Here is a 21,936-nt window from a genome sequence, read left to right as displayed (position 1 = left end):
ATTGAGGACAGACTGGTGTTTAGAAAGTTAAAGGTAGGTGGTCAGATTTTTATTGTGTTTTATACAGGCTCCCATTTACTGTACCAATTATCTTATTCTCAAGTATATTGCACGAGCCATTTTAATATCAGAAGTAAAAATGTGTTTCCCAACGGCCCGTAGAACACTATGTGTGGTATAACACAATTGGGGATGAGGCTATCACTTTTTCGTTCATAACATCTAAACGGAATATATTTTAGGCCTAAAAATATTAACTTTCATTACTGGTCGAATACGATAGGATTTCAGTCTTAGGGGCCTTAACACGGCTACCCAATAGGCCCGGGTTTGAACTTAGTCTCCGGTCGAGGCAGGTAGTTGAATTCGACAGGCGATCATGCAAGGAGACTTATAGACTTGAAACAGCCACTGTCATTGATTGGTTAGGCTTAGTTTAGGGTTAGGATGAGGGTTAGAGTTAGGGTTAGGATTAGGGTTATGAATAGGCTTAGGGTTAGCTTACACAAAATAATTACTTGAAGGTTGTACACCGCCCCCCCAAAAAAAAAAAAAAAGTAACTTGTTGAATCAAAAGCTAGAGGGCTGCAGACAGGTTCAAAGACCTATGAGAGCGCTATCAGAAAACCTTCTATTTATTATTAACCGAAATCTTATCGTGTTCGACCAGTAATGTCTTCTGATGCCAAAATGTCCACTTTGAATGGAAAAAGTGTGTGTGTGTGTGTGGGGGGGGGGGGGGGTGATATTATCAATTAGGTCAATCATCTTTAAACACTTTAATGATTAGATCTTAAACATCTTAACATATATATATAATCATATGAAATGTGTTTGGGATCTAAACAGAGCATTTAAATGGTAGACATTTAACTTTTTAAACATCAATTTGTCCTCAATTTCTAAACATTGTTTTTGCTGTGTATGTTTAGACTATATACCTTAGGCTAAGTGACCTGATTCTAAACACTGAAGAATTTAAATGATACATAGACAAAATAAAGAGATATGATCACTACACTAAGGTACACATAAAATATGGCTACATAACATAATATGTATATGACTTATAAAATCAAAAAATATTATTCATGAAATAGTAGTGTCCCTTACAGAACAACCTAAACAAACAAATAAGATCACTATATAAAATAGAAAAGGAAATAAACAAAAACATGCAAAAAAAATATAAACTGAGCTCAAAAAGAAACTTATAATTTTTCACAACTTGTGAATCACAAGGTCATATCTTAAAATCCTGTCAATCAAAATGAACCAAAATTACACCCAGGATTACTTCAATACTCTACTCAAAACACATGTAACCAAGCAGTTGTCCAACTGACACAACAGCAAAAAGCACGGACAAGGAACAGCTCTCTGGAGTAAGTATGCATGCAAGATCCTGGCATAGATGATGAAACAGTGCTGCTTTTTCAAGAAACAGGTCTTGTTCAACACTATTCCACTTACTCTTTGGGAATTATCACATGTGCAAGGATCTTGTACACATTCTCACAGATTTCTTTTGCTGGGTGCCAATTATTGGACTGTGAATGTGGTCCAGGAAGCTGTTCCATTTCAGTGCATTTTGCTGTTGTGTCAGTTGGATAACTGATTGATTACTGACATGTGTTTAGAGAAGAGTATTGAAGGAAACGTGTGTGTAATTTTGGTTCATCTTGATGGACAGGATTTTAAGATATGACCTTGTGAAAAATTATAAGTTTCTCTTTGAGCTCAGTTTATATTATTAATATTGTCACACACACAAAGCTCAAAACAGCTCTTCTAAGCCTCTTCTTGGGAAATTTGAAAAGAACTTTTACATCTCCCTACTTCATTCTTTCTATTTGTTAGGAAGACTGTTTACAAAAATGATGAAAAGTGGCCCGAGTATTGAGCCTTGAGGAATACCAATATTTATCCTATTACTTCCTGTAGATGAAATCTTGACATGGAAAAACAAATATACTTTATGTAAATTATGCGTAAGCAATATTGGTGCCCTAGACAAAGTCATGAGCAATACTGACAACAAGTACAGCTTAGCTCATTAATACTTCCACAGACCTGCCAACCTACCGAAGACAGAAAGAGGGACATTGAGGCCAAAACCTTGCACATGTACACAAACCAGGTATCTTTATTTGTTACAATAGACTAAAGATAATGCAACTGCAAAATTTGCATCATTTTCTGCTGTTCTTACATTTTAATTTGCCATCACTGAAATTTTCAGAAAGCAGGACTGTCCCTCTTTTTCACTTTGGAAACCCCCAAATGAGGGACAGTTGGCAGGTCTGCTTCCATATACTTACACTAAAGACTTGACATTTAATATGGAATATTTTTTTGCAACATTCCAAGACTGGTCTGGAAGGGGTCTGCATAAACCTCAAGGGGTAAATATTAATTGGGGTGTGTTGGGAGATGGTGTAAAATAATTGTTTGATAGCAAATGTGCTTTCCATTAGTTTACATGGTGCTCATAATGTAGTGAATTAGCCTAAAATGGCAGATTTAAGTAGACTGAATTTTATTTTTGTGGGGGTAAAATTTCTGAATTTGAGCAACTTTATTCTGATATTATCAAATTCATTGAGATTTGAGGTGATATTTACTGAACCTAAATACCAATAAGTGTTCGTCAGAACTGAAATGCACTTGTAATCTACAAGTTTTGAAAGTGGGAAGACCTTTACTTTAAAAAATATTGCTCTTAAAAGTGGTAAGCACTCAGAAATTTTGAATGGCCCTCCCGGGCCAAATGTTATAAACTTACTGTACACAAAGAAACAGCATGAGTTTATCGTACAACCAGGAATCTGTGCAGTTGCTTTTGTACCATACGTTTATAATATTTGACCCCAGGGGGCCATTCAAACTTTCTGAGTATGTATCACTTTTAAGAGCCATATTTTAAGCTCCTCCCGTGTTCAAAAAATTTGTGCATTCCAAGTGTATTTCAGCTGTGATGAATGCCAATTGCTGACAAAGTTTAGGAAATATCACCTCAAATCCCTATAAATTTGATAATAACAGAACAATGTTGCATAAAGTCTGAAATTGTGTCCCCCACAAAGCTCAAATTCAGCTTCCTAAATCCGCCATTTTAGGCAAATTCGCTACATTATCAGAACCATAATCTAAACTTATGGGAAAATATGTTTTCTATCAAACAATTATTTTACACCATCTCCCAACACACCCCAATTAATATTTAGCCCGTGTAGTTTATGCAAAATTATTGTCAGAACTGAAATGCACTTGTAAATGTCAAGTCTGTAAATGGCCTATTTCTTTGGGGAAATGCCAACAAGAAATATATTAACAAGGCATTTAAAATTCAAAAAGTGCCCTTGTCCCCTTCAAAACCTTTGTTTTGAAAGACACAATATACACTCCTCAAAAGAATTAAAGGATCAGTTGAATATAATCAGCATTTTTGAAAACATTGGATATGATGATAATATTATTGATAATTGTGCTTGATCTTTCATTACATCACTTGTTCCCAAGCTGCAGACAAAATTCACTCATTACAAATATCCGCCATCACCCACATCGTGAGGGGGAGGGAGGAAAATGGAGGCCAAAATTTTGATTTTCAAGCCATTTTTCAAACGCCACCACGGTCAAGGTCAAGTCACATATTGAGATGGGTTTGTGTATGTGATGTGTGTTTGGGTCTATACGTCACATTAGTTGGTATAATATGCCCTCAATGTATCCCCGGGGGTGGGGAAAGTCATTAATGTAACCGTACAAAAGATGACCACCCGGCCCCTCCTCGTTTCTCTGAGGGTAGGGGTCTTAATCGTGACCATTAAATGGTACAAAACGACAGAACATATAGAGTATTCATTTATGCATTACATTGCACTATTAAGGGAGCTCAGTTATGACCCTACTCTCAGATATGTTAGGAGGGGCCGAGTTCATCTTTTGTGCGGTTACATTAATGACTTTCCCCACCCCCGGGATACAATGAGGGTATCTTATACCAACTAATGTGACGTATAGACCCAAAAACACATCACATACACAAACCCCTCTCAATATGTGACTTGACCTTGACCGTGGTGACATTTGAAAAACGGCTTGAAAATCAAAATTTTGGCCTCCATTTCCCCCTCCCCTCAAGATGTGGGTGATAGCGGATATTTGTAATGAGTGAATTTTGTTATACAACTTAGGGAACAAGTTATATAATGAAAAATCAAGCACAATTATCAATAATATTTATCATCATATCCAATGTTGTCAAAAATGCTGATCATATTCAACTGATCCTTTAATTCTTTTGAGGAGTGTACTTAATATTTCTAATACGTATAAAAAAGAGGTAGAGGAATTTATGTACAAATATTAAAAAAAAACACTTGCTTCCATGTTCCTTTGATGGGACTTTTCCTTATCGTCAAGCAAACATTAATTACTTTCAAGGTGCAAAGTATAGACAATTCTTTAAACAGGTCCCAAGGTATGGAATCAATTACCTTTAGACTTCATATTTTTAAACGCTCATGATTTCTGTCCTGATATTACTAAGAGTTAAATATTTACCTAAAAATATTAATACTCTTAGGTACTCACACACTTGACAAGTTTTTTATCTTCTCGATGATTTTGATTTAGTTTGTGTTTTGGTTTTCGTCTGTGTCTTTGTTTTAGTCTTTGTTTTCAGTTTTTTCTTGAGCTTATCAACTTCATCATCATTATTATTTCTTCTGTTTCTCCTCCTTTGAGATGTATTTGACCCTCGGTTTGGATTCAATCCTATGCCTGAGATAGTTTTGTTCACACTCAATGCACCCTGGGTAGTAAGCTTAGCTACATCTGTCCATATCAGTGTGTTTAAACCTGAAATGAAGTGAGACATTTGAAGCAGATTTCTGACTTAATGGATATGATCACCCTAATCTTTTGAAAATGCTGATGTGGTAATCCAGTCTGGACTATTCCAGTCTAACTCCATACACCCCTATGGTAGATATGGCCTCAATTTCCTACACAGGCCGGGGATGCATATTTCAAATAGAGTCACCCATTCAGCTAACCTCCATTTGAAATTCATCCACCCTGTGTGGAAGATTGCATGTAAGGTCATGACTTCCATATGGTGTATGGATTTCATCTCGAATAACCCAATTCAACATAAAGAAAGGAACTGCAAGTGGCAACACCACATTCACACTAAAAACTTCAAGCCTAAATCTTGACTGCTAATTTACAACTTGGAATTGATAGTATAATGTCTGTGACTAGATTTGGGTTGTTTTGTGAATGTAGACACTGGTACTATTATAATCACAGACTGAATTACAAATACTAGTTTGTGTCTGAAGTCACCTGTTAATCAAACTCAGAAATGATTTGTTTACAATTTATTGTGATGATTGACATTTCTGAACACAGCGGTAAAACAGTGTGCCCTATGCACCTTTCAAATTTTGTTGCGATTCCTTTTCTCCAATGAAGGCACCAGATGAATCAACTAACCAATACAAACCGGTTCTGTCTCGGGTCAAGATGCACCCACCCACCAAGTTTGAGGAACGTGCAACCCCTAGTCTCCGAGAAAATAGGCAGAAGGCAAAACCTAACCAAAATGGAACATACACACCCCTACATACACACCCCTACAGAAGGAATACACTATCGTAATATCCCCCTCATGGCTAAAGCCAGGTGGATAAAAATTGAAAAAACAATCGTTGAGATAGTATAAAATCATTGTTTACTCACCCATGCCGGCTGCCAAGTAACTGCCATCTCTGTTAAACTGACATAACTGAAATGGAAATTGGTTTAAACAATTTCATTTAAGGAACTAATAGTACTCAGGAATTTACTCGGTACAAATGACCATGAGGATGTGCCGCAAACATATATGGATTACATTTTCAGCCATTTGTTTTGTCAATGACCCCTTTTCTAGGCCAATTTTGGTATATGGATGGAGTGATTTATTCAAAATTTTCCCTATTTTTTCCAAAAAATACAGTGTGCAAAAACAATGAAGGTACCAGTTATTTTTTACCCGCAACTGAACTTGAGCCATAATTTTCCAAATTTGCAAAAGACTTTGGGAAAAGTTGTAAAAGTCTTTGGCAATTTGCTTTACGACTGGCTAGAATTTTTTCAATTTTGACCTTCAAGCATGTATGTTTGGCCCCTTTGTGGTCCTTGAGCAAATCAAATTGAGAGAGCCCTCTGTGCTCATAACCTCCTCATATTACTGGACCACTTGACATCATTGTTTATAAACAAAGGCGGGGGGACTGGTCTATCAATATGGTACACTGTTCAATGGCTTTCTTGTACTCTATGAAATGTGGTGGGCGATTTAAAATGCACGCGCCCTGAGTAAACTACGATGCGTACTGAAGCCAATCTGAAGCCCACTATCAATTTTCAAAATACATAGCCTTCTCATCAATAATTCCTTTGAAGCAATGGGCTATTCCAGTTGAAATCCAATACCCTAAAGACATAATCTTAATCTCCCACATAGGGAGTGTAGATTTCAAATGGATTCATCCATTCAGGTAACCCAATTTGAAATTAACACTCCCTGTACATGTGGAAGATTAAGGGTGTGTTGTCCACAGGGGATGTATGGATTTCAACTAGAATGGCCCAGTCGAATCCAGCATTTGGTACAGGGCCGGATTTAACATAGGGCCAGATGGGCCCGGGCCCAGGGCCCCCAAATTTTGGGGCCCCCAAATTTGCCCTGTGCAGTGTGCATCTTCCATTTTAGCCAAAAACACCATGTTTTGGGGCAAAATAGGGTACAAAAATTTTGCGCGCTTTTTTTTTTTTTTTTCGCCCTGGCCTGTTATATAGCAAAATACAGCTATAATTTGGGCTAAAATAGTCTTAAATTGAAATTTTTTCATGCGCTTCGCGAGCAAGTATCCAAGTAAAATCTAACAACTTGGCCACTTGAGTGCACATGCCTTCCTCACAGTGCGTTTGGAGGGCCTCCAAATTTTGGCCTGGCCCAGGGCCCCCAAAAAGGTAAATCCGGCCCTGATTTGGTACATCACATCTGCTGTATTTATTTAAAAAAAGTGTTCTATAGACCACTTGACATGTGACATCATTGCCCGGCAGTATGCACGCGAATTATGGCAATTTCCATTGTTCTTTGCCCTGCAGTGTGTGTACGCATCGTAGTTTGCTCAGGGCATGTGCATTTCAAATCGCCCAACACATTTCATATAGAAAAAGAAAGCCATTGTTGATAAACAATGATTTCAAGTGGTCTATGCTCAACATAGACGATATGCATCAACTTACCGATATAATTCCTTTGGCGCTGCCATCCAGCATTTGGCATACCATATCACCTGTATTTGCATCAAAGACATCAATGGTTCTATTCTCACCATGGTGATACCCAGGGAATTGTGGGTCAGGATAACGACCAATCACAATCAACTCATGAATTGGATGCCAAGATGCCTGAAATGACAGCAGGATGAAGACACTTAGACTTTGAATGGTTAACAAAATATACACCCATTGAAAAAAAAGTTAGCCATGTTTCCATAAATTTTGAAAAGCCAAAATGCTACAATCTTTTGCATCATTCATACACTCTTTCCTGGCCCTTTCACTATTCTTCTTCCACACCTGTCATTGTTGGATATACCTCATAGATTCCTGTCATCTGATTGGATAAAAGTGGGGGCATTGTTTTAACTATGCCCTGTATTTTTGAGAGAATTTCATCAAATTGAACTATGCCCGGTCATGGTATACAAATATTGAATGTTTATGAGTTCAATGGTAAGAATATTTTCATGAGGTGAAATATAGACTGTTCCATTCAACGAGGATTTGCCGAGTTGAATGTAAAAGTTCGTATTTCACTGAATTGTTCCAGCGCATAGGAGGCACACGTGAGGTACATGCGGAAGTCATTGTGTGCTGTAATCCATCACTACATCACACGCTGAAGTCATTGATGGGTAGCAAATAACCTCCACGCCTTTGTGCATACAATGTATGTCAAAATGAGCAATTTGATTGGGACACACACACATACGATGAAATATGAGAAGGATATGAATATACACAAACCTTAATTGGTGTTATGTGCTGAAAGAATCTATGCGGATGAGGTATGGTTCGTTCCATCTTGTCCCACAAGGGTCCACCATAGACTCTGATCTCGCTATTTTGATCCGTTGTCAACAATCTGCTACAGTCTGGGCTAAAGTAAGCTGAAAAATTAATTTAAGAATTCACCAAATTTGAATTTGAATTTTACAAAGCTAGGTGAGTGAAATACAGTTGAACTAATTTCTAACAGCGAGGGCTGGACTATTCCAGTTGAAATTCATATACTTCCTGTGGAAAACATTACCTTATAGCCTCCCTGCCCCACACAGGGAGATTTCAAATATAGAATCACCCATTCAGGTAACCCCATTTGAAATTTACACTTCCTGTGCGGAACATTAAGGTCATTTCTATATTCTCTTGTCGGGCTGACATCACACAGGAGGAAAAGGCCTTGTCAAACCTTTGTGCGCATGTGCAGTTCCCCTTCGTCAAGCTGGTTGATATGCAAGTGCTTGTGCAAAGGGGACAATGTTCCCGGATGTCTGACCGAGTGCATAGTGGTGTATGAATTTCAACTGGAATAGCCCATTCATCCCAATGACCATCTTTTATATCACTCATACATAAATTCTAGACAGTTCACTAGCTAATTACCATTTGATATTTTTACAATCAATTATACCCCTCCTTGATAGTTTGTACCATCTCAACAACACTTATTATGGTGCACATTATGCAATAACAAGCCTCTGTGCCTTGATTCGAAACAGTATGAGTTGTGTACAATGTATATACATGCTGAGAAGCTGTAAATAATTATTAAGCTTATGCTTTGGCAGTTAAGATCCCGCAAATATACAAAATTACAAAGAGTCAAAACATTTTCACAAAATTTTTGTGTATATTTACTACCAAATATGAAAATAAAAATGTGACTCAATTTTTTAAAGATTTTAGGTCGAAAAGTGCAATACAAATTTTTTTAAAGGCCTAACCCAGGGCCTCAGATTCGATGAGAATCACTGAATCAATTATCATAACATTTGTTGCGAGAATCAATTTCTTTCACTGAATCATGCAGTAAGTGAAGTGACTCGGATGATTTTTGATTCATCTCGCAAACTGGCACAAAATCTAGACCCTGTAACCACACATAGCACTAAAAAGCCCTTATTTGTAATGGGCAGGCCAAGACAATGCCCAAATCATAACACAGGATAGTTGGCACTTTGTCCTTCAAACTTTTACTCATCCACAATATAAACGTACCTGAGTTGATAGGTCTGTCATGAGGTAGTTCATATAAGGCACTTTTCCTTCCAGAAACCATACGAATATCCCACATCTTGACCATTTTATCTGTAGATGCTGTCACTAGAAGCCATTCACACTGCTTATTAAACTCACAATGAGTGACCTTTGACTTGTGAAGTCTGTGTGACCATACCTGCAAAAAAATGTGTACACACAGAATCAAAGCCAGAGTCAAAATTACCTGGACATTTAGAACTTACTAAAAGCATGCCACAAAATTCAACGTCATCATGAGCATTGTTCTGGCTTACATATTTATATACCTGCATAAACAAAATTTTCATGATTTTGAACCATTTTGTGGCATGTAATTTTCACAAAATTGATACATTCTCTCTAACCCTAACGCCCCAGGGGCTTTTTGGCGACGGGAAGGGAAAGAAGGAAGGAATAAAGAGAGAAAGGAAAGAAAGAAGTTGTTTGGTCTGGGTGGGATTCGAACCTGAGACCCTTCGCATGCCAACCACCATGTGGGATGCACGCACGAACAGTGCATATATCAAGTAGTATTTTGTAGTACCTAGGCGTGTGTTGGATGCACGCACGAACAGCGCATATGTGATGCAATCAAGTAAAATGAGTTGGATGTTGGGAATATTGATTTTGAGATATAACCAATGATAATAATTCAACTTCGATCCTTTGTATTTTATTGTTCTGAGCAACCCTAAAATGGCCATAACTCATAATCATAAATCTAATAATTATGATGGGGTTTTCAGAAAAATAAAGCTCGGAGAACAGCTCATGTACAGGGTGTATCAAAATGATTGGTACCCATCAGCTCTGATGTATGATGAAACACCTGCATCTTCCACATTCAACATTAGATCCTCTTGAAATGACTACAAATTACAGTTTCATGACCTTTTATAACATAAATCTATAAATAAGGTGGATATTAAACTGCATTTTGATGTGGGAGTCTTGCTCAGTGGATATTGATGGGTACCAATCATTTTGATACACCCTGTAGTGAGATTAAAAACTGAATTTTGATTTTGATCGACATCAGACTTATTTTGCTTGATCGCATCACATATATCAAGAAGTATTTTGTAGTACCTGGGCGTGTTAGGGATAAAAAGCATGTAGTAAAAAGAAATATTTGCAGCATGAAAATTTGGCAAATCTATTCTCTCTCGAATGTACGTGAACATGTCATGCCTTACAGAAAATATGTAAGTCAGAGTTTGACATTCTCCCTCATGACCCAGGATATACATAATAATAATATCTTTTCAGAAAGGTGAGGTTTGCTTGTTCACTGTTCACAAGGTGCACACTTCTGTATGAACAGAGCCATCAGTAGGCAAAGGGGAGCCTACATGTCTTATACTTAGGTACTTTGTTCTGAAGAAGTCAGAGCAACTACTGACGAAAGCTTGACAGTTCTAAACTTGTCAGACAGCGAACCTGCTAAAAACTTGTTTATGTTATATTTCACTAAAGGTATCCTCACCTTTTCTCCCTGTCTAGTCATTAGTACAGTATTGCCTAAATTGTCTCCAGATACTAAGACATTACTTCTGTAGTTAACATCAAGACTACAATACCAGTAACTGCAATAAAAGCAAGAAATAGCATCAGCAATGGGGATAAAGAAATTCTAGTTAGGGTGGGTTAGGTGCTTAGATTTATTGCAACTTATTGGTTACTCAGACCAATGTGCAACTGTCCAGTACATTTTATTTACAATATTCAATACAGGAGACAAAGCAGATCAATAAACTCACAGAAGAAATCCCAGTTTTACAAGCAGGAGGAAACTGATGGAGAACCCAGAGCAAAAAAATAACCTGTGAACTTTAAAGCAAATATGGACTTGAAACCAATGCAAGTTAAGTCATCTAGGAACACCAGGGGCTCAAACCCAGGATCTCAATGTGCAAAGTGAGGACAGAACTGTTATCCTAACCTGCTCCCCCTCCCCCAGTGACCCCACCCCTGTATCTCTGCAAGACCCATTCTTTAAATTTCTACCTGACTTGCTGCCTTTAAATCCTGATGGTGAAATAAACTTGAACTTGAACGCTCTGATATAAAACCATTTTCATTTCCAAATAAAACTACATTTAGCACTATGAGTAGGCCACTATCAGTGCCCTGATAGGTATAATTGGATATTGCTAAGAAAAAGGATATATAACCAAGCCCAATTACTGCTAATTTACCCTCTTTGGCCAATTTCACTCCTAGCTGACCAGACAACCCCAATGATAAACCACAGTGGATAAACCTACTGATAGAAAGATGTTATATGAAATGTTATTATGGAACCTGTTGCCACACTTTTTGCACCCAGCTGACAACTCTATCAATAGGGCATCAGCACACAGCAGAAGATAACTGGTATGATCAGTGGTTTTAGTCTACATGTATTTTGCCCTAAAATCAGTTCTTTCCCAAAGTTTGGCACCCATAGCCACCTCGCCTGCTAGTTACATACTTTCTACACCACAACTGAAGGAAATGATACATGATAGTGCTTCAACTTACTCCCAGTCCAAGGTATTAAGGAAGATAGATCTGTTGTTGTCAATGAAACCCTGCCTTCGAACCATTCCATCATTAGACGATGTGTACACATAGGAAGGATCCGATTCATCAATATGCAAATTAGTGATAGAACCTCCTTTCCCAATCTACAGTAAAACAATAACAAATCAGAAGGAAAAATTCAATTTTACCTCCAATCCATGGTGTTAAGGAAGACTGTTTTATTGTTGCCATGGAAATCTTGCCTGGATACCTTTCCATCTATGGATGACGTATAAATGAAGGATGGGTCAGTGGTGTCAAACTGAAGGTGTGTAACTGAACCACCTGCACCAATCTACAAACAGGCAAGTAAATAGAAATTGTGTTTTCTTTAGAGAAAAGTACCGGTAACATGTCAAATTCCTTATGGTTTTGAGAGACTCGAATTATTTTTGTTTATGGATACGGTACTTTGTTTTAAATTCCAATATAGTAACCAGTTTTGCTGATTGCACAATTTATAGTTAAGATTTACCTTTTCCATAAAACATTGTGAGTACAAAATGTTTTAAATTTCTTTTCTTTAACTGGAAGTTTGCTTTTCTTTAACTTAAACAACTCCTTAGATCAGTGGTTTCCAAACCGTGGGTCAACCCTTTTGGGGGGGGGGGTTGCGGCTTTTTCCAAAAGGGGTCGTGGTACTTGCCAAAAAATATATCTCCATATATTAAAGTGCAGGGTACCATCACATTGTTCATGTAACCCAGTTTTGACCTATTTTAGCATTAAAATTGCAAATCGCACGCTTTGAACACACATTTGTCCCAGTTAAGTAATTTTTGGAGCCGGTCATTGGGATGACTTGGATATTGGGCCCCATTTGGAAATTTTACCTGGTATGCCGCTGATAAGTTCAGGTAAGTAACAGCATTAGTATTATGCTGTGGGTCACACCATATTTTTCATATATAATTTGGGTCACGCAAAAGCAAATTTGGGAAGCCCTGTCTATCCTCTTTTAATCAGTATGATTGATAATCAGAAAGATAGAGTCAGTTTGATGTGTGGGTGCGGATATCAAACAAAATTTTGATATTATCATGTGAAATACAAAGTATTATGAAACAAACCAAAATAAATGATTAAAGGTGAGATTTTGAGCTGGGTTTTGAAACTTTTTATGTTTGGAGCATTTCTGATTGTAGTAAGGAGCATATTCCATGATTGAACAGCAGCAATCTATGGCTGATGGAATTTCCAAAGTGATACAGGATGATAATGATAATAATAATAAAATTACCCCTTGCATGAATGTAATTCCTTCAGTTTTGGTGAAATCCCAGAGTATTAAATCTCCACCCTTGGATCCCACAGCTACTGTGGTTGGTAGAGTTGGGTGCCACTGCATAGCTGTTACCCGTCTGTCAAATGGACTTGCCGTGGTAAGGATGCGGTAGTTAGCTAACTGGTCTGAGTAGGACTGTACCACTGCCTAAAGAGAGAAGGAAAAGAAACTTGAATAAAAATTTACATAGTTATCAATATGTGACATGATCAAGGGTAATGAGTCTGATGTCGCTAATATTGTTTTTGAGATATTAGCAAAAAATGGTTTAAATTCTTTTGATTATATTGTTTCTGCCATTGATAAATTGCTCATAACTCAGTAACCAAATGTCTGATTTTGATGGGGTTTGCGTAAACTGCCAGAAAATGATGTAAAAAACTTCTAATTGAAAATTGCCGACATGTGACTTATATTCCCATTGATCATGTCAATGAAAGTCAATGAAAGTAAAATATGACGGTGCAAATATTTCATCACAGTAGCTCCTTGATGAGTAGACCTATATATGTTGTCATAACACCCCGTTGTTTCACACAGGACAAAATAATACAGCAGTGTTTGCTATTATTGTTTCAGCAGATCACTCAAATGATCTTTTCAAAACCCAACTTGAAAAACCTTTGTTGTTTAAATTTTGTGATAATTATTATGTAGCATCTGAAACGCAACTTTGATAACATGTATACTTTGATCAGCTCATAATTGGCGGGCTCTATAACATTAATATTAATGTTTCATTTTGAGAATTGTCTTATGACATCTCGCCAGAAGCATCACAAATTATTAATTCAGGTCCTATACTTTGTCTACTTTCTTTAACACAAAATATATAGACCAGGCAGGTCAATTAATAGCACTCTTAACGTGGGTCAACTTTTCGGCGTAGTGGTAAAAGCCTAACATTTGCCACCTATTACGAGCTGATCAAACTAGGCTATGGTCTTTTGCCTGGCAAGTTTTATCTCAGACCAACAGAGGAAACATATGGACACAAATGTTAACTCATCTCATCTCCAGAATTCATTTCTCTCAACATTCATGCACCAGCAGATGTGCTATGTATCAAACCATATTGTCAGAAATAGCGCTGGAATTCCCTGTATAGCCCTATGATTATATTGAGATCATTAAGTTTTGCATAATTTGAAGCAATACATGTATGCCTTTGATGAAACAGCGACTACATTATACAGACTCTGTGTACATAGCTGTATAGATTGTGCTTACCTGTCTTAGACTCCTCTCGCGTGTTATACCCATAGCATTATGCTGTAGTCTATATAGTATGTTATTGCTATGAAGACCATGTGGTATAAAGCCTTGGATGCCTGGTTGAACCCTATTGAGACAGGACAGGGCCTTGGGTAGATTGCTTGCCAATGATGGTGGTTCCACATTCTCTTTGGATGAACTTTCAAGCACCTATAAATAAAAAAATACAAAAAAAAAAAAAATACAAAAATCTTAATACAATAGCATTATATAAGATCACTATCACAATGGCACAAGACACCTTAGTGGGTTCGCCGTCGGACAAGTTTAGAACTGTCTAAACACAGGACTGTTCTAAACTTGTCCGGCGGCGAACCCACTAAAAACCCACTAATTGTAAATGATTCAGATATTGTGCAGAATTTAACAATTTGCAAGAAAAAATCAAACACCAGTATCTTAAGAGAAATTGTGGTGAACAACCTTCTTCTGAAGTCATCAACATGCAGTAAAACCCTGGGTGGGATACTGGGTGGGGTATTGGGACGACTTGGAAATAGTACTCCATTTGCAAAGTTTTCCTTATACGCTGCTGATAATTTTAGGTAAGTAACAGCATTAGTATTATGCTATGGGTCGCGTCATATTTTTTATAGAAATTTGTGTCACGCAAAAAGAAGTTTGGGAAGCCCTACCTATCCCTTTTTAATCATTATTATGTTTTGATGGATCCAATTGTGTGAAAATATTGGATCCAACACATAATAATGATAAAATTGGATGCTTTACGCCCAATATTTATGTCATGTGTGACCGGGAAGTCTCAAAAAGCACCCTAAATAAGGATTTGCGAGGTCTGAAAATGCACCCTTAAACAAGTACATGTCAAGTGCAAATTTCCTACCCTAATCAAGTACGGTATTGGCATTATTTTAACCTCCATTAGAAGCAAGGAAATCAGTCATTTTCTTGACTCTGAAACCCTTCATAACAATTTGGGTAAACAAAAATTCAAAAGTTCATAACTTTTAACCTTTATTCCATGCTAAATTTGTCTCAAAACCCCCAGAACACTGTGATTTTAGTGGGCAAGGTACCGGTATGTAACATATTTCTTAAATTTCCTTGTTTTCAGATATACCAATATACCCTATTCACGATACTATGTACAGTACGTGCCTGATCATGAAAAAAGACCCTTTTTATGTGAATCTCTGGTCATGCATGATACCCCCTGGTCAATGACCAGTGGTCCCAGGAGGAAAACCGAGGAACTGGTGGATTAACCAGGTTATCTGTAGGGTGCCCTCTCCTAAGAATTACATGCTCATTGCTGAAGAAACAACAATATGGCACCTCTGAGCAAACCATATTCAAACAACCTTCAGGAAGTTATACTTTATGCTGTCATGACATGCCTAACCTTTAGTTACCACAAATAGGAAAGGAAGTCTTTGGATCTGAAAGTTGATAAATTTTGAACTATTGGATCGAGACGAATCATTGAGTATACAGTCAACTCACATTATTGTACATCGATTGAGTCATTAACGGGGTCATTAATAAATATTATATGCATATGTATGATTAGACTTGCTCCAAGTCCTCAGGCTTTATATAGACTGATGCATTTTTCTATCAATTGTTCATTAATATATCCATTGGTATATAACCCTATTTAAAACCACGGCCACACAACATGCACAGAACATCATCCAGCCATGCCTCTGCCAAGAGGCTAAAACTGGAGGGAATGTCCTTTAGTGTGAGAATACCCTGTCTCTTGTATACAATGTGCTTGATGCTATTGTAAGCAGCCAGCAGGGATTTCCAGGTTAGATCAGGGAAGGCAGACCATGGTCAGACACATGAACCCTCAGGCCCCTCTGTGGCCAAAACCAGCATGCTCAGTGCATGCATGGATAGAATGACATCCAAGAATGATTTGGAAATACTTCAGAAAAAACATTGATCTATAAGCAATATAGGCCTTTTTATAGTCAATTGGGTATTTAAAGGTTTCATGTTCAATTTCGAGCAAAAGTAAAGTAATTTTTAAAAAAGGAAGAAAGAAGAGGAAAAAGGCAGAAGGCTTGAATCAAGGCTAATGTATGATGGATTCTAGAGTTCCTTTTGAACTGCATTATAGTTCGATCCACATGCAATTCATATGTGCTTCACAGGTGGCTTGCAAAACTATGCAGCAAATTGCAATAAAATTATATGCACTGCACATAATCTAACCTTCTTATTAACAAGTGTTAGTTACCTTTTTCTTGTCAATATTGATGTTGTTGTTGTTGACTTTGTCTGTACTTGGTTTTTCTTTTTTAACCGTATCTGTTCTTTGTCGAAGTGATCTTTTCAGAGTATTCTTCTTCTCAATATCTTCACCATTCACCAGCGCTCGCTTCCTGCCACTTCTTCTTTCTATAGGAGCCATTTTCCTGATTTTCTGAAAAACAGAAAGAGAAATGACACTTTGTATAATTTGCCATTTTCTGGCTTTTTCTATTTATTAAAAAAACAGTTAATATGTCAAACTACTTGAAGCATAACTTTTTATGAAAGAAAGAACAGTTTACCAACCCAAAGTGTTAGGGGCTGTCAGTGTCATTTCCCTCAGAATATACCGAGGGGTCATAGAATTTCTATACAAAAAATTCCCCCAAAAACATTTGACTGGTCCAAGGCTATCGGAAAAACGATTTGTTGTGGGTATGCCAAAATACTCAAATTTGACCCATTTTATTTTTTCAGGCACCAGTGGTAGCCAGGTGAGAGCAGAGTTCTTTCTATTGGAGCCATTTTCCTGATTTTCTGAAAAACAGAAAGAGAAATGACACTTTGTTCAATTTGCCATTTTCTGGCTTTTTCTATTTATTAAAAAAACAGTTAATATGTCAAACTACTTGAAGTATAACTTTTTATGAAAGAAAGAACAGTTTACCAACCCAAAGTGTTAGGGGCTGTCAGTGTCATTTCCCTCAGAATGGGGGTGCCAATTGCGCCATGAATATACATTACCGAGTGGTCATAGAATTTCTATACAAAAAATTCCCCAAAAAACATTTGACTGGTCCAAGGCTATCGGAAAAACGATTTGTTGTGGGTATGCCAAAATACTCAAATTTGACCCATTTTATTTTTTCAGGCACCAGTGGTAGCCAGGTGAGAGCAGAGTGCCATCCCAGAGATTTTCAGTGATAAATGGGGACAGCAAAAAATTGACAAGCAGGAACAGAAAAAATAAAATAGACGGATAGGCCTAACTATTTATTATACTCATTACTTGATACCATGGTGTGATAGAGTGACTGGAAAACAGGATCAATGTCCCTTTTTTTGAAAAATGGGCCCATCCCCATTTTCGAAAAATAACCAATTTTTTGTGTCCCTAGGAAAACAGGCCCTTAAAAAAAAAGCTGTGTGCAAATTGCTTGCAAGCAAAATGACAAATAACTATAAAACTGATCTGGCCAGTGGTGTAGCCAGGAAGAAGCTAAAAAATGTTCAGGGTTTAAATTGGAACGGCAAAGAGTATGACTGAAAATGGGACAAAACATTTTCAAATCCCCCTCCCACAATGGCCAGTGGCGGCACCAGAATTTTTATGGGGGGTATGGGGGCCAAAGTGAATTTCAGGTGGGGGAGAAATATACAAATTTTGAACAAAATTGGTGCAAAAAGTGGACATTTTTGTAATTTTGAGGGGGCTATCATTTTCTTCAGAGGGGGTCCAATTGTTTATGACCCCCCCATCGCAGACTAGCACTAAATTTTTTTACAACCCTCCCCCTTATCTTGGGTCGAAAATTTTTATGACCCCCCCCCCAACTTCCGCCTACACAAACTCATGCCAAATTATTCATTGCCGGAACAATGGCGCGGAGTGACCAGAAGAGCGAAGAAAGTGTGTGGAGTGCGTTCAAATTTCGATCGTAAGCGTAAAGAAGGAGCGTAGAGTGCACAAAACTTTTGCATTATACATATTATGTTATATAACGAAAGATTGTGCACACATTTTAATTGTTTAGTTGAAGAATTAAAAACGTAGATTGCATGGCCGATTGGAGTGTTATAGTTAGAGCACCTCGGACAAGAGACTATGCTGGGTTTTTTTTTGGTTTTTTTGATGAAACTTTGAAAGTCAATCTTGACAAGAAATCTATCTACTATCCACGACGACACGATAGTTTACTGTGTGGATAGAAGATGGACTCGAGAGGGTGCTAGTATAACACGTTCAGTCATTATAGCGTTGTCAGTTTTAAAACGCATTTTACAATTTTTTAGATTGTCCAATTTGGCTACAATTGTTTGCTTACTTTTATCCAGAAACACAGGCTCAGAAGTACAAATTCTGACCATATTATGAGTCTGTTTAATTCTGCAATCTTGCTTGATCAAAGTTATTTTGACGACCGACCAGCGCCACTCATGAAAGCAAAATCTAGTGCTGGGCAAATTAATCGATCTCCCGATTGGCAAACGTTGACTTGTCATTGCCAACTGATGGTGACGCCCTTCCGGCTCAGCACTACATTTGTTGATCACCTATTTACAATGGTGGCTGTGTGATGTCTGATGATCACTCGAGAAAAATTGACACAAAATGATGTTTTTAGTAAGTACAATCATGGTGAATTGATGAAGGAATATAGCAAATGTGTCACTAAAAAAGAACAATATCCTCATGTTTTTGAGACAATAATTAATAATTTGACATTCGGCCCTGCATGCCAACCGCGTATATGTGCCAAACAAAGTAGGCCTATGTGACATGAGCACAAATAATTGCTATCACAAGCTATCGGTTGTTCATACGAAAGTTAGAACTTTTCGAACAACTTTGGCTTGGCTACAGAAAGCGCTATGAGTATGACAGAATGGTTTTCAGTTTTGGCTTTCTTTACTCAAGCCTTGATATACAATGATGTGGTTTGATGGCAAATTTGAATTCACCTTTTATACATGTATGTATATACCTACACCGTGTTCTATGTAGCTGTAGCCAGCCCAGAGCTAGGGACAGGCACATCTGAGCGAGGGCGCTATTTATTTTACTTGTAAATAAAGCCCTCTGTGCCATTTTGTGCCACTGAAAACACCATTTTTGGAGAAAATGATGAATAAAACCAAAATGATGCTCTAGTTTGCATTGACAACAGATTCAATGCTTTAGGAAGCAGAATGCAACATTGACTACACTTTCGAATATTTTTTAAGTCTTGGTGAAAATCAATGTTTTGGTCAAAAAAGGGGCCAAAAAGGGGCATTTTTGGGAAAAAATTCTATTTTGACCCAAAATTCATCTTCTGACAAAAGGGAAACATGGTTTGACAAAAACTTTCATCCTTTTCACATAACAATTCCAGTTTACTTATTTGCTGGGAGGAAGCACTTTTTTGTTATCGCTTGGGAAAAATCATTGTTTTTGCCTAAAATGGGCCCAAAATGACCACCTTAAAAATTGAATTTTCATACAAAATTTCACAGACACAGATGTGTTGGAAATGATAACATACATAATATTCAACAAAAAGTAGATAAAATTACAATGAAAACAAAAAATTGACAGGGGGGCACAAAAATTATCAAGTCCCCCCATGCACTCCTACACAGTGACATCGCCCCGATATCTTCATAGTAGAAATCGCCATGGTAGGTTGAATCCACAGCCACCTATGACCATTTTATTCGGACCTTATGAGATGCATATTATTAGCGAAGTGACTTGACTAAGGCTACTGACAAGAGACGGGGTAATTGATTTTTCGCTCTGTGAGCAAGCTTGTGCGCCACTTGAGTGAGTGTCGCTATAGCCTGCTGCGCGCTGTAGTCCATATAGGACCAACGCAATATAAAATTGTTATAGTTTTGGTCAAATTTTGACTTCAAAGCGCACGGCCAATTTTCAAAGCGCACGCTAACGACTATAATATCTGTTCAACAGGTATTTTCAAGTGTATGAGACCACATCTGGTTTCTTGAGAAAAATTCATTTACGGGAGATATTCATCATTTTGTAACGGGATCCGAAGATTTTCGCCTGATATCAAAATCGTGCATAGCAATTCACGTGTATGGATCCCGTGTATTCATTTTAATGTCTCTGCTGCACCAAATAATTATTAGCCAGGCGATGTCGGTGTGTCCTAGTCCTAAGTCTTATCAGAGAAAATGGCCCAAATTTTAGGGATGTTCATAAAATTTTGAAGTTCAATATTTTTAGCTGAAAGTTCTTTCATTTGAAAGAGAATTAAATTACTTAAACAATAAGGGGTCAATCATGTTTCTAGTGCATATACTTTTGAAGTTACAGACAAAAATAGTGTCATCAAATTGCCCAAAATTTTGTGTGTGAAATTGTGACAGCAGGCACATGTACAATGTACACTACTGTATGTGACCCCAAATGACCTCCTATTCTTTACTGTAAGAAAGCTGTTTTGGATGGTCTTGATTTACACACAAATTGCTTTTGAGCTAAATCGAGTGTCCACTATGTGATAGTTTATGAATCCAGTATCATGCCAGTACCTACATAAAGTCAACATCACTTAGGTTTTGGTTGTCAAAATTAATTTTTAGTAATTTTTTCCATTGAGCCCCACAGTAAAGCCATTTTTGGACCGTACAGGCACATTCCACTTCCCTATGGACGAATAGCGCCACCTATAGTGTGTGATGTGAGCCTGTGGCTGTGGCAATGTTCCGACAGTAATTTCATCATAACTTCACTTAGCAATACAGTAGAAGATTGGTTTTGGTGTCAAATTGTTTCTGAGAAGTTCTCTCTTCCAATAAACAACAATTCATGTTAATAGAGTTAATTTGAAATTTTTATGCCTGTCCCTAACTCCCTATCTGCCAGAGCATGTGATGATCTGAGTGGCAGTGCAGTACACATGTACATGTGCACCCCATGCATGATTGATTGTATCCGGGATTGTATCATGGTATAAACTTGTGATTGAATTGATAGCTGGGCTGCCATCTCTCAGTCGGACACACAATAATTTAGACATACTTACATATCATATGAATATCGAGAAACGACTAGAGAAGGTGAGAAAAGCCAACTATTTTTCCTTGTGTATTTCAAACCCCGCGAGTCGATGGTTATATCATCACGAATTTACTCGACTGCGCAAGTGTACACTCAGCTCGTCGCTGTCTATTTCGCAAAGCCTGTGGCCAAACAAAACAGACTTCCGGTGCCAAACACATGGAAACTTTTTTGGGTGCATGGACAGGTTCGTGGTTAAAAACAACAGGAAAATTTGCCATCAACTAATATTTCAGGAGCACTTTTCCACTGCCATAACTTCTAGCATACGCCAGCTGAATACTGCATGGTTAGTAGCCCGGGTTTAAAAGTACGACTATACTTGTTTTTTATACCAAAAATACAGGGGTCATAATTTTTTTGCACCCAAAATGGGGGGGGGGGGGTGTAAAATTATTAAGGGCTTGTGCGTTATGCATTCTTTCCG

The 21,936-nt window shown here is 37.6% G+C and overlaps 1 protein-coding gene across 1 annotated transcript; it reads right to left on the bottom strand.

The window, feature by feature from the left end:
* Positions 1-4,322: 4,322 nt before the first annotated feature.
* On the bottom strand, positions 4,323-21,565 carry LOC140142787 (DNA damage-binding protein 2-like). The gene is made up of 11 exons (XM_072164786.1): positions 21,475-21,565; positions 16,707-16,892; positions 14,453-14,647; positions 13,178-13,369; positions 12,087-12,232; positions 10,859-10,958; positions 9,352-9,529; positions 8,098-8,240; positions 7,312-7,476; positions 5,752-5,797; positions 4,323-4,866 (listed from the first exon to the last, which is right to left on the bottom strand). The coding sequence occupies exons 2-11, from the start codon at positions 16,878-16,880 to the stop codon at positions 4,616-4,618; spliced, it is 1,590 nt and encodes a 529-aa protein (XP_072020887.1). The 5' UTR covers positions 16,881-16,892; positions 21,475-21,565; the 3' UTR covers positions 4,323-4,615.
* Between the last annotated feature and the right edge of the window lie 371 nt (positions 21,566-21,936).

Source organism: Amphiura filiformis, chromosome 20, assembly GCF_039555335.1.
Source record: "Amphiura filiformis chromosome 20, Afil_fr2py, whole genome shotgun sequence".
NCBI classification, from domain to species: Eukaryota; Metazoa; Echinodermata; class Ophiuroidea; order Amphilepidida; family Amphiuridae; genus Amphiura; species Amphiura filiformis.
The sequence above is the reverse complement of the archived record's forward strand: the minus strand, read 5'-3'. Positions and strand labels throughout refer to the sequence as shown.